The sequence below is a fragment of the Salvelinus sp. IW2-2015 genome, unplaced genomic scaffold (genome assembly GCF_002910315.2).
Source record: "Salvelinus sp. IW2-2015 unplaced genomic scaffold, ASM291031v2 Un_scaffold1854, whole genome shotgun sequence".
Lineage (NCBI taxonomy): Eukaryota > Metazoa > Chordata > Actinopteri > Salmoniformes > Salmonidae > Salvelinus > Salvelinus sp. IW2-2015.
In genome coordinates, this window is record NW_019943219.1 from 51,469 (window position 1) to 64,187 (window position 12,719).

Here is a 12,719-nt window from a genome sequence, read left to right on the forward strand (position 1 = left end):
TGTTGTGTGTGGGCTTGTGTGTGTGTGTGTGTGTGTGTGTGTGTGTGTGTGTGTGTGTGTGTGTGGTGTGTGTGTGTGTGTGGTGTGTGTGTGGTGTGTGTGTGTGTGTGTGTGTGTGCGTGCGTGCGTGCGTGGGGATAAATAGGTCAAAGTGACCAGGAAGACCACCTCTAACCCTTGTTTTCACTCGGCGGTTTTCTACTGAGCTCTAACTTCTAGAGAGAGAATCATCATGCTGCGAGAGTCATGATTTGACATTAACAGAGCCCAAGTTATGGGGGGGGGGGGGGGGAAATGATCAAAAGTTGTAATTGGAAAATCATTGCTTGCGTCCAGTGGGCCCGAGACAGTGGGTAACTCTACATCTGTAGCTGTTAGGCAGCAGTTGCCAATCACTGCAATGACAGGCGGTGGCACACACATAAAGAAAATAACCGTTTTATACGCTGGCGCTGCAACCACATTGACCACATGGTAATATAAAACGGTGCCAAACTGTCATTAATACCAAGTCTCCGACAACCTCTGGCCTTGGTAATTAACATGAGCATGGTTTTATTATGGTACTCTGACTGCACAAACCTCCACATGGGGGAGCCAACAGGAGTGATGAGAAAAAGGGAAAAGAGGGACCCTCTCCTGATGTAATCACCCCCCTTTCATGATGTAATCACCCCTTCTCCTGATGTAATCACGCCTCTTCCTGATGTAATCACCCCCCTTTTCATGATGTAATCACCCCTCTCCTGATGTAATCACCCCCTCTCCTAATGTAATCACCCCCCTTCTCCTATGTAATCACCCCCCTCTCCAGGTGTAAATCACCCCCCTCTCCTGATGTAATCACCCCTCTCCTAATAATCACCCCCCTTTTCATGATGTAATCACCCCCCTCTCAGGTGTAAATCACCCCCCTCTCTGATGTATCACCCCTTTCTATGTAATCACCCCTCTCCTGATGTAATCACCCCCCTTCCATGATGTAATCACCCCTCTCCTGATAATCACCCCCTCTTCCTGCCAGAAGTCCAAAAGTAACACCCCCTTTCTGTACACCCCTCTCCTGTGTAAAAAATCACCCCCCCTCTTCCTGATGTTTAATCCCATCCCCCTCTCCTGAGTAATCACCCCCTCTCCTGATTAATCACCCCCTCCTTCCTGATGTAATCACCCCCCTTCCTATAATCATCCCCCTCTCCTGAGTAATCAACGCCCCCTCCTGATTAATCACCCCCTTCCTGATAGTAATCATCCCCCTCTCCTGATGTAATCATCCCCTCTCCTGATGTAATCATCCCCCCTCTCTGACTGTAATCACACCCTCTCCTGATGTAATCACCCCCTCTCCGAACCCCTCCTGAGACTTATCCCCCTCTCCTGATCACACACGCTCACCAGTGGGCCTACTCCCTAGCTCACAGTTTAGATAACCAGTAGTATGGACGTCGTTAGAGTTGTTTACTCAGTTGTCAGTAGACGCCGGGGGCTGAGGGAGGGCTTATGTTGACATTTTGACCCAGCCAGCAGCGTTATCCGTTGGACATCAAAAAACACCTCGGCCTGGTCTGGGAAATGGCTGGCTCCAGCTGCCTGATGTGTCTGGTTCTGAGTGCCTGTCTAGGAGCAGTGAAGGTATGAGCATGAGCATGAGAATCTACACCCCTGGATGTACATTGTGTTCATTCGTTTGCCTTGGTCTGTTTTTCCATTTGAGTAATTATATGTCTAGGGTTTAACAGCACAAATACCTGACTCAACTACCCAGTACTGTAAAGCCAGTGTCCAACCTGGCTGGTGATACACAACCGTATGGATAATCATCAAGCTGGACATGCTCCAAGCTCTGCATTCCACCTCCACTAGAAAAAATAAATTAAGGTTTCTTTAAAAAATGGTTCTTCACCTTTAAAAGTTCCTTTGGAGAACTCTGGTCCGATAAAGAACCTTTTGAGTGAAGTGTGGGGGTTCTTGTCGTGGCATCTACAGTTCTGCAGAATTGTAAAAGGTTCCTGACGTGTATGGAAGCCTACAGATATGTCCATTTCATAGCACACTTACCAGTGTTATATTTCTCTCCCCCAGTGTAATATTTCTACTGTTGATTCAAGAGTTAAATTCACACTGTGAAGAGAAAACCCAGCCAATAAGATGTAGAAGCATGGAAGCTAGGGAAAAAAAGTCCCTAGAAAGGCAGGACCCTGGGAAGAATCCTAAAGCCCAGTCCTCTTCTGGCTTTGCTGGGTGGAGATTATAAAGAGTACATGACCATTAAGGCCAGATCGTTCTTCAAGATGTTCATAGTTCGTCGATGTCAGTTGGCTTTTCGTCGCCGTTTTAGACATCAGGTGTGGTAGAGAGAGGGAGAGCGAGAGAGAGAGAGGGGGAGAGGGAAAGAGAGAGAGAGAGAGCGGGGAGAGAAAGAGAGAGAGAGAGGGATAAGATTATTTTTTTAAATGTACTATTCCAATCTGTCACCCGTTACTGAAATGGTTGTTCCAATTTAGATGTTTAAGGTAATCTCTTACCTTAGTCTTCTCAACCCAGCAGTCATTCTGAATGGAGTTTGCACAAGGAAATAGAAATTCCAAATGTTGGATATCCCCACTCTGGCTGGATTCCAATAGGAATTACACAGCACTTTGCAAGCCAGCATAATGTGATCGCAGGCCTGATGTGACCTGTAAAGAATGAGTTTCAGGCCAGTCTATTACCAGTCTATTAGGGTAAAACTAGGACCTCAAAGACAGATATGTATAGAATTATTTTAAATAATTACATTTTTCCTCCCGGGTGGCGCAGTGGTCTAGGGCACTGCATCGCAGTGCTAGCTGCGCCACCAGAGTCTTCTGGGTTCGCGCCCAGGCTCTGTCGCAGCCGGCCGCGACCGGAGGTCCGTGGGGCGACGCACAATTGGCATAGCGTCGTCCGGGTTAGGGAGGGTTTGGCGGTAGGATATCCTTGTCTCATGCCGCTCCAGTGACTCCTGTGGCGGGCCGGGCGCAGTGCGCGCTAACCAAGGGGCCAGGTACACGGTGTTTCCTCCGACACATTGGTGCGGCTGGCTTCCGGGTTGGAGGCGCGCTGTGTTAAGAAGCAGTGCGGCTTGGTTGGGTTGTGCTTCGGAGGACGCATGCTTTCGACCTTCGTCTCCCCCAGCCCGTACGGGAGTTGTAGCGATGAACAAGATAGTAATTACTAGCGATTGGATACCACGAAAATTGGGGAGAAAAATGGGATTAAAAAAAATAAAAAAAATAAATAAAAATAATTACATTTAATGATGACATATAAATTAGGATCTCACTCGGTGAAGGACACAGGACTGAAAATGAAGACGCAACAACCATGTCTCTATCACTATCAAACACATCATGGGTGGTACTGATAACTCTACAATTCACTCGAGAAAGGCACCCTGGGAAATATGCAGATCAAGTTTAAAACCTTACATCACGGTTGTTCAATTCCGGTCCTGGAGGGCTGAAACATTTATGGTTTGGGATTTTTGTATGGTTCTTCAGAGACCGTAACATGGTTCCTCTATGGCATCACTCTCAAGAGCCTTATTTGGTTCTCAACTTGCACTTAGATTTGTAGTCGGACAAGCTAGTCTGTAGCTGCCTTTCCACGATCTGTAGCTGGCCAAGTTAAAAGGTGCAATTTGCAATATGTAGTCATTTTTTGTTGTTCATTTCAGTGAATAACCCTTTGGCTGAGAAATGAAGGATTGTGGCTTAAATCGCCAGCTGGCTGCAGTGATTATGGTCTGACTGTGCTGTGTGTTGTGTGTGTGTGTGTGTGTGTGTGTGTGTGTGTGTGTGTTGGTGTGTGTGTGTGTGTGTGGTGTGTGTTGTGTGTGTGTGTGTGTGTGTGTGTGTGTGTGGTGTGTGTGTGTTGTGTGTGTGTGTGTGTGTGTGTGTGTGTGTGTGTGGAATACCTAGCTATGAAGGATGGCTACACATTGTAGGATGAACACACACACACACAGCCTGGCGTTTATTATTTAGTACTGTGTAATGTTTTGGGACTGCATTCAGCCCCGGTTACCATTTAGTAATATAAATATTGCCTCGCTGTATGGAAAGGAACTCTATTTAAGACTTACCATATGTTCTATTTAATGGTAAGGATTGGTGACGATGGATGTGTTTTTAGGGAACACGTAGCAGAGTGACTGGTTGTGTCAGAATTTGGATACTACAACTCTCTGAAAAAATGTGCTATCTAAAACCTAAAAGGTTAGGTTAGGGGTAAGGTAGGGTTAGAGTTAGTTAGGGTTAGAGTTAGGGGTTAGAAGGGTAGAGTTAGGGTTAGAGTTAGGGTTAAATGAGGGGTTAGAGTTTAGGGGTTAGAGTAGGGTTAGAGTAGGTAAGTAGGTTAGGTAGGGTTAGAGTTAGGGGTTAGAGTTAGGGGTTAGAGTTAGGGTAGTGATTAGGGGTTAGAGTAGGGTTAGAGTTAGGGTTAGAGTTAGGGTTAGGGTTAGGGGTTAGAGTTAGGGGTTAGAGTTAGGGGTTAGAGTTAGGGTTAGAGTTAGGGTAGGTTAGGGTAGATAGGGTTAGGGTTAGAGTTAGGGTTAGAGTTAGGTTAGTTAGGGGTTAGAGTTAGGGTTAGAGTTAGGGGTTAGGTTAAGTTAGGTTAGAGTTAGGGTTAGGGTTTAGATAGAGTTAGAGTTAGGGGTTAGGGTTAGATTAGGATAGAGTTAGGTTAGGGTTAGAGTTAGAGTTAGGGTAGGGTTAGAGATTAGGTTAGAGTTAGGTAGAGTTAGGTTAGAGTTAGGGTTAGGGTTGATTAGAGTTAGGTTAAGAGTTAGGGTTAGAGTTAGGATTAGGTTAGAGTTAGGTTAGGTTAGAGTTAGGGTAGGGGTTAGAGTTAGTTAGGGTTTAGATTAGGGTTAGAGTTAGTTAGAGTTAGGTTGAGTTAGGGTAGAGTTAGGGGTTAGAGTAGGGTTAGGGTTAGAGTTAGGGTTAGGATTAGGTTAGAGTTAGGTAGGGTTAGGGGTTAGAGTTAGTTAGATTAGGGTTAGGTTAGATTTAGAGTTGTAGGGTTAGAGTTAGGGTTAGGTTAGGGGTTAGGTTAAGGTTAGGTTAAGGGTTAGGGTTAGGGGTTAGAGTTAGGGGTTAGGGTTAGATTAGTAGGGTAGAGTAGGTAGGTTAGAGTTAGGGTTAGTTAGGGTTAGGGTTAGAGTTAGGGTTAGGGTTAGGGGTTAGAGTTAGGGGTTAGAGTTAGGGTTAGTTAGGGTTAGGGTTAGAGTTAGGGGTTAGGGTTAGGGTTAGGGTAGAGTTAGGGTTAGGTAGGGGTAGAGTTAGGGTTAGAGTTAGAGTAGGGGTTAGAGTTAGGGTAGATTAAGGGGTTAGGGTTAGATTAGTTAGAGTTAGGTTAGGGGTTTAGAGTTAGGGTTAGGGTTAGAGTTAGGGGTTAGGGTTAGAGTTAGGTTTAGAGGTTAGATTAGGGTTAGGTTGGATTAGGGGTTAGATTAGGGGTAGAGTTAGGGTTAGGTGTTAGGCTTGTTGTTAGGCTGTGTTAGTTAGGCTGTGTTAGTTAGGCTGTGGTAGTTTAGGCTGTGTTAGTTAGGCCGTGTTAGTTAGCTGTGTAGTTAAAACTGTTAGTTTCGGCGTGGTAGTTAGGCTGTGTTATAGGCTGTGTTCGTTTAAGCTGTGTTAGTTTAGGCTTGTAGTTTAGCTTGTTAGTTAGGCTTGTGTAGCTGTGTTAGTGTACAGCCCTGTGATAGTCAGGTATACACCCTGTGGTAGTTAGGTGTACAGCCCTGTGGTAGTCAGGGTGACAGCCCGTGGTAGTAGGGTGTCATGTGTAGTAGGGTGTACAGCCTATGGTAGTCAGTGTACAGCCCTGTGGTAGTCAGGGTGTACAGCCCTTGTAGTTAGGGTGGTTACAGCCCTGTGGTAGTTAGGCGGTACAGCCCTGGTAGTCAGTTTACAGCCCTTGGGTAGTTAGGGGGACAGCCTTGGTCACGGGGTTACAGGCCTGGGTAGTTAGGGTTACAGCCCTGTGGTAGTTAGGGTGTACAGCCCTGTGGTAGTCAGGGTACAGCCCTGTGTATTAGGTGTACAGCCCTGTGTATTAGGTGTACAGTTAGTAGTTGTACACCCTGTGGTAGTTAGGGTGTACAGCCCTGTGGTAGTTAGGGTGTACAGCCCTGTGGAGTTAGGGTGTACAAGCCCTGTGGTAGTCAGGGTCCATGAAAGGCTCTGACTTTGTTGACACACTGCCACGTCTTTTGACGACTGCAACCTAACCAACAATGCTTCACTTCACCTAGAGAGTGGGGGAGAGGAGGAGGAAGAGAGTGGGGGGAGAGAGGGAGGAGAGGGAAAGAAGAGAGAGAGAAGAAGAGAGAGGATTCATTCTGTTCCTTCTTTCCTACTTCACTGAAGCTAATCCACTCTCTGTTTCCTCTCTTCTTACTTCCACTGAAGCTAATCCACTCTCTGTTCCTTCTCTCCCACTACTGAAGCAATCCACCTCTGTTTCCTTCTTCCTACTTCACTGAAGTGATCCACACTCTGTTTCCGTCCCTTCCTTCTTCACGAAGCTGATCCACTCTCGTTCCTTCCCTTCCTTCTTCACTGAAGCTATCCACTCTCTTTTCCTTCTCTTCCTACTTCACTGAATCTGATCCACTCTCTGTTTCCTTCTCTTCCTACTTCACTGAGCTGATCCACTCTCTGTTTCCTTTCCTCCTTCTCATTGAAATCTGACCACTCTCTGTTTCCTCCTTCCTACTTCACATGAAGCTGATCCACTCTCTTTCTCTCTTCCTACTTCACTGAACGATCCACTCTCTGTTTCCTTCTCTTCCTACTTCACTGAAGCTTGATCCACTCTCTGTTTCCTTCCTCCTACCACTGAAGTGATCTCTCTGTTCTTCTCTTCCTACTTCACTGAAGCTGATTACTCTGTTTCCTTCTCTTCCTACTTCACTGAAGCTGATCCACTCTCTGTTTCCTTCTCTTCCTACTTCACTGAAGCTGATCCACTCTCTGTTCCTTCTCTCCTTCTTCACTGAAGCTAATCCACTCTCTTTCCTTCTCTTCGTACTTCACTAAGCAATCTCTCTTTTTTCTCTTCCTTCTCATGAATCTGATCCACTCTCGTTTCCTTCTCTTCCTTCTCACTGAAGCTGATCCACTCTCTGTTTCCTTCTCTTCCTACTTCACTGAAGCTGATCCACTCTCTGTTTCCTTCTCTTCCTACTTCACTGAAGCTGATCCACTCTCTGTTTCCCCTCTTCCTACTCACTGAAGCTGATCCCTCTCTGTTCCTTCTCTTCCTACTTTCACTTGAAGCCTGAATTACTCTTTCCTTCTCTTCCTACTTCACTGAAGCTGATCCACTCTCTGTTTCCTTCTCTTCCTACTTCACTGAAGCTGATCCACTCTCTGTTTCCTTCTCTTCCTTCTTCACTGAAGCTAATCCACTCTTCTTTCCTCTCTCGTACTTCACGACTATCCTCTCTCTGTTTCCTTTCTCTCTTACTTCACTGAAGCTGAACCACTCTCTGTTTCCTTCTTCTTCTTAACTGAAGCTAATCCTCTCTCTGTTTCCTCTCTTCCACTCATGAAGCTACCACTCTCTGTTCTCTCTCCTATTCACTGAGCTGATCCACTCTCTTTCCTTCTCTTCCTTCTTCACTGAAGCTGATCCACTTCGTTCCTTCTTTCCTACTTCACTGAAGCTAATCCACTCTCTGTCCTTACCTTCCTTCTTCACTGAAGCTCATCCACTCTCTGTTTCCTTCTCTTCCTACTTCACTGAAGCTGATCCACTCTCGTTTCCTTCTCTTCCTCTTCACTGAAGCTGATCCACTCTCTGTTTCCTTCTCTTCCTACTTCACTGAAGCTGTCCACTCTCTGTTCCTTCCCTCCTCTTCACTGAAGCTGATCCACTCTCTGTTCCTTCTCTTCCTACTTCACTGAAGCTAATCCACTCTCTGTTCCTTCCCTTCCTTCTTCACTGAAGCTGATCCACTCTCGTTCCTTCTCTCTACTTCACTGAAGCTGATCCATCTCTGTTTCCTTCTCTTCCTTCTTCAAATGAAGCTAATCCACTCTCTGTTCTTCTCTTCGTACTTCACTGAAGCTAATCCTCTCTCTGTTTCCTTCTCTTCTACTTCACTGAAGCTGAACCACTCTCTGTTTCCTTCTCTTCCTTCTTCACTGAAGCTAATCCTCTCTCTGTTTCCTTCTCTTCCTACTTCACTGAAGCTGATCCACTCTCTGTTTCCTTCTCTTCAACTTCACTTGAAGCTGATCCACTCTCGTTTTCTTCTCTTCCTACTTCACTGAAGCTGATCCACTCTCTGTTTCCTTCTCTTCCTACTTCACTGAAGCTGATCCACTCTCTGTTTCCTTCTCTCCTACTTCACTGAAGCTAATCCACTCTCTGTTTCCTTCCCTTCCCTCTTTCACTGAAGGTGATCCACTCATCTGTTTCCTTCTCTTCCTACTTCACTGAAGCTGATCCACTCTCTGTTTCCTTCCCTTCCTTCTTCACTGAAGCTATATCCACTCTCTGTTTCTATAGTTTACCCATGGCCATAGTCAGTTTAGTTGTTAAACAACTAAAAGTACACATTAGTCAAAAGCTCCAGTCAGCGACTGACTCGATGACCCTTTATGTGTTTTCGTTTTTTTACTGATAAGAATCAATGCAACCAAATTAATGGTGAAATAACCATAGTAATGGTGAAATAACCAGAGAATTAGTGAAATAACCAGAGTAATGGTGAAATATCCAGGAGTAATGGTGAAATATCCAGTAATGGTGAAATAACGGAATTAATGTGAATAACCAGTAGTAATGGTGAAATAACCAGAGAATGGTAATAACCAGATGTATGTGAAATAACCAGATAAATGGTGGAAAAAACCGGAGAATGTGAAACTAATGGTGAAATAACCAGATAATGGTGAAATAACCAGAGTAATGGTGAAATATCTCTCTTGGTTTGTTGTATTTCACTCTGACTACTCTGTGAGAGCTGAGCTAATATGCTTACAGTGAGTTAGAGGCGCTGCCCCTCTCCTCTTCACGGCTTGAGAGGGCTGGCTGGCAAGGCTACCAGACCTAGTGTGCTTTAACCTGGTCCTGGAGTGCCAGGTGGCAGGTTTTGAACATTTGCAACACGCAAGCTCAATCACCACAGATTTAAATTGAAATATATCAAATAGTATTTGAACCCAGCGTTGTGCTGAGTGGCACGGCCTTGATCCTGTTTGCAAACTCTCATGTTGACTGGAAGAAAAGGTCCTTGCACGTCTCTGAAACAGAGAGATTAAACAGAGAGATTGAAACAGAGACACCCTAACTCTAACACGAGAACTGTGTTTTTATTGCAGGTCACTTCCTGGGCAACAACACAGTGATGATGTGCTGAGGAGTCAGGGCTATGAAGTGGAGCACACTCCTGCAGGGCAGCCCATTAACAGGTAATAATACACCCCTATGGTCCTCACCAACAGACAACCACTCCCCACCCTCCCTCCCTCTCTATCTGACTACCCACAATCCCACCTCCACTCCCCACCCTCCTCCCTCTCTATCTGACTACCCACAATCCCCTCCACTCCATTCCCACCCTCCCTCCCTCTCTCTCTGACTACCACAATCCCACTCCACTCCCCACCCTCCCTCCTCTCTATCTTACTACCCACAATCCACCTCACCCCCACCTCCCCCTCTCTATCTTACTACCCACAATCCACCTCCACTCCCCACCTCCCTCCTCTCTCTCGACTACCCACCAATCCACTCCACTCCCCACCTCCCTCCCTCTCTATCTTACTACCCACAATCCCACCTCCACCGCATCCTCTCTATGTTACTACCCACAATCCCACCTCCACTCTAACCCCCCCCCCCCCCCCCCCCCCCCCCCCCCCCCCCCCCCCCCCCCCCCCCCCCCCCCCCCCACTGCACCTCTCGATCTTACTACCACAATCCCACCACTCTACCTTCCTCACTGCACCCTCTCGATTCTTAACTACCCACAATCCCACATCCACTCTACCTTCCTCACTGCACCCTCTCTATCTGACTACCCACAATCCCACCTCCACTCTAACCCCCCCACTGCACCCTCTCTATCTTTATTTTATTATACATGTTAGAATACACATTATACATGTTAATATACAACATGTTAGTTTACACATGATACATGATAGTATACACATGATACATGTTAGTATACACATTATACAAATAGTATAAACATTGTACATGGTAATATACACATTATACATGGTAGTATACACATTATACATGTTAGTATACACATTATATAAATAGTATACATATGATACATGTTAGTATACACATTATACAAATAGTATACACATTATTCATGTTAGTATACACATTATACAAATAGCACACACATTGTACATGGTAGTATACACATTATACATGTTAGAATACACATTATACAAATAGTATATACATTATACAAATAGTATACACATAGTACATGTTATTATTATACACAAGACATAATTGCAGAATCTAAATAATTACTGCAAATCATACACACTGCAAATATATTATACATATTAAACACATTATGAGAAAGAGTTACACTGTGACCTCCATCCCTCACTGGTCATTGTAAAATATTTGACCATTTGGACGTTCTGTTGTTTCAGGGCATAAGAATGTCTTCCTGTGGGCAAAGTGACCATAAAGCCCCAATGCCACACAGCCTGAATACAATCTGAGTACATAGCATGAACAGGCCCTATCCCACTATCCACATAATCAGCTACAGAACATCCCAAGGGTTCTTGTAAATTCAAACGTTCACAAGCCCAATGGACTCTTTGTGTGTTCAGAGCAGTAGTGTAGATTCACCACAGCTCCTCCACTCTACACAGCTCCTCCACTCTACACAGCTGCTCCACACCATACAGCTCCTCCACTCTACACAGCTCCTCCACTCTACACAGCTCCTCCACTCCCACTTCACACAGCTCCTCCACTCCACACAGCTGCCCCACCCAACAGTTCCTCCACTCTACACAGCTCCTCCACCTTCACACAGCTCCTCCACTCTACACAGCTCCTCCACTCTACACAGTCCTCCACTTCACAACAGCTCCCTCCACACTCTACACACTCTCCACTTACACAGCTCCTCCACTCCCACACAGCTCCTCCACTCTACCACACAGCTCCTCCACTCCTACACAGCTCCTCCACTACACAGCTCCTCCACTCACACAGCTCCTCCACTTCACACGTCTCCACTCTCACAGGCTCCTCCACTTCACACAGCTCCTCCATCTACACAGCTCCTCCACTCTACCACAAGCTCCTCCACTCCACACAAGGCTCCTCCACTCTACACAGCTCCTCCACTCCACACAGCCCTCATCCACACATGAGTTTGAATGTTATTTGTGTTTTTAGTGGTCTAGGTCCCCTTGCAGACTGGTGTACAGCTGATGCCAGTGTCTGGTGGTACAGCGTGATCCAGTGTCGGTGTACAGTGTGATGCCAGTGTCTGGGTACAGCGTGATACCAGCTGTGACAGCTATCCAGTGTTCTGGTGGTACAGCGTGATACCAGTGTCTGGTGGTACAGCGGATGCCAGTGTCTGGTGGTACAGCGTGATGCCAGTGTCTGGTGTACAGTGTGATGCCAGTGTCTGGTGGTACAGCGTGATGCCAGTGTCTGGGGTACAGCGTGATGCCAGTGTCTGGTGGTACAGCGTGATACCAGTGTCTGATGGTACAGCTGATACCAGTGTCTGGTGTTACAGCCGTGATACCAGTGTCTGGTGTACAGCGTATGCCAGTGTCTGGTGGTACAGCGTGATCCAGTGTCTGTGGACAGCTGATAACCAGTGTTGGTTACACGTTGATACCAGTGTCTGGTGGTACAGCGTGATACCAGTGTTGGTGGTACAGCGTGATGCCAGTGTCTGGTGTACAGTGATGACAGTGTCTGGTGGTACAGCGTGAACCAGTGTCTGTGTACGCGTGATACCAGGTCTGGTTACAGGTGATCCAGTGTCTGGTGGTACAGCGTATACACAGTGTCTGGTGTACAGCGTGATACCAGTGTCTGGTTACAGCGTGATACAGTGTCTGTTACAGCGTGATCCAGTGTCTGTTTACAGCGTGATTACCAGTGTCTGGGTACCGTACGTGTCTAGTAGTGCCAGCTGGTACAGCGTGATCAGGTGGTTTACAGCGTGATGCCAGGTCTGTGTAACGCTGCGGCTGGTACAGCGTGAAACCAGGTCTTGGTGGTACAGCGTGATACCATGTCTGGTGGTACAGCGGATACCAGTGTCTGGTGGTAAGCGTGATTTGGCAGTTTCTGGTGGTACAGCTGATGCCAGTGTCTGGTGACACGTGATACAGTGTCTGGTGTACCGCGTGATACCAAGTGATCTGGTGGTACAGCGTGTACAGTGTCTGGTGGTACAGCGTGTTGTGTACAGCGTGATACCAGTGTCTGATGGTAAGCGGTGATTGCCAGTGTCTGGTGGTAACAGCGTGATGCCAGTGTCTGGTGGTAGCACGTGATCCAGTTCTGGGGGTAACAGCGTGATACAGTGTCTGGTGTCACAGCTGAGCCAGTGTCTGGTTTTACAGCGTGAATACAGTGTCGTGGTACAGCATCGATGCCATGTCTGGTGGTACAGTGGATACCAGTGTCTGGTGGTACAGCGTGATGACTCTCTCGTTGTTGTGTTT

General features: G+C 46.5%; 1 protein-coding gene across 1 annotated transcript in view; it reads left to right on the forward strand.

The window, feature by feature from the left end:
* LOC112072204 (metalloprotease TIKI1-like) overlaps nucleotides 1-12,719 on the forward strand; it is a 48,743-nt gene that overhangs the window by 8,857 nt on the left and 27,167 nt on the right. The window contains exon 2 of the mRNA XM_024139620.2: nucleotides 9,357-9,446. Within this exon, the coding sequence (XP_023995388.2) occupies nucleotides 9,357-9,446 (90 nt within the window). The remainder of the gene's footprint in view (nucleotides 1-9,356; nucleotides 9,447-12,719) is intronic.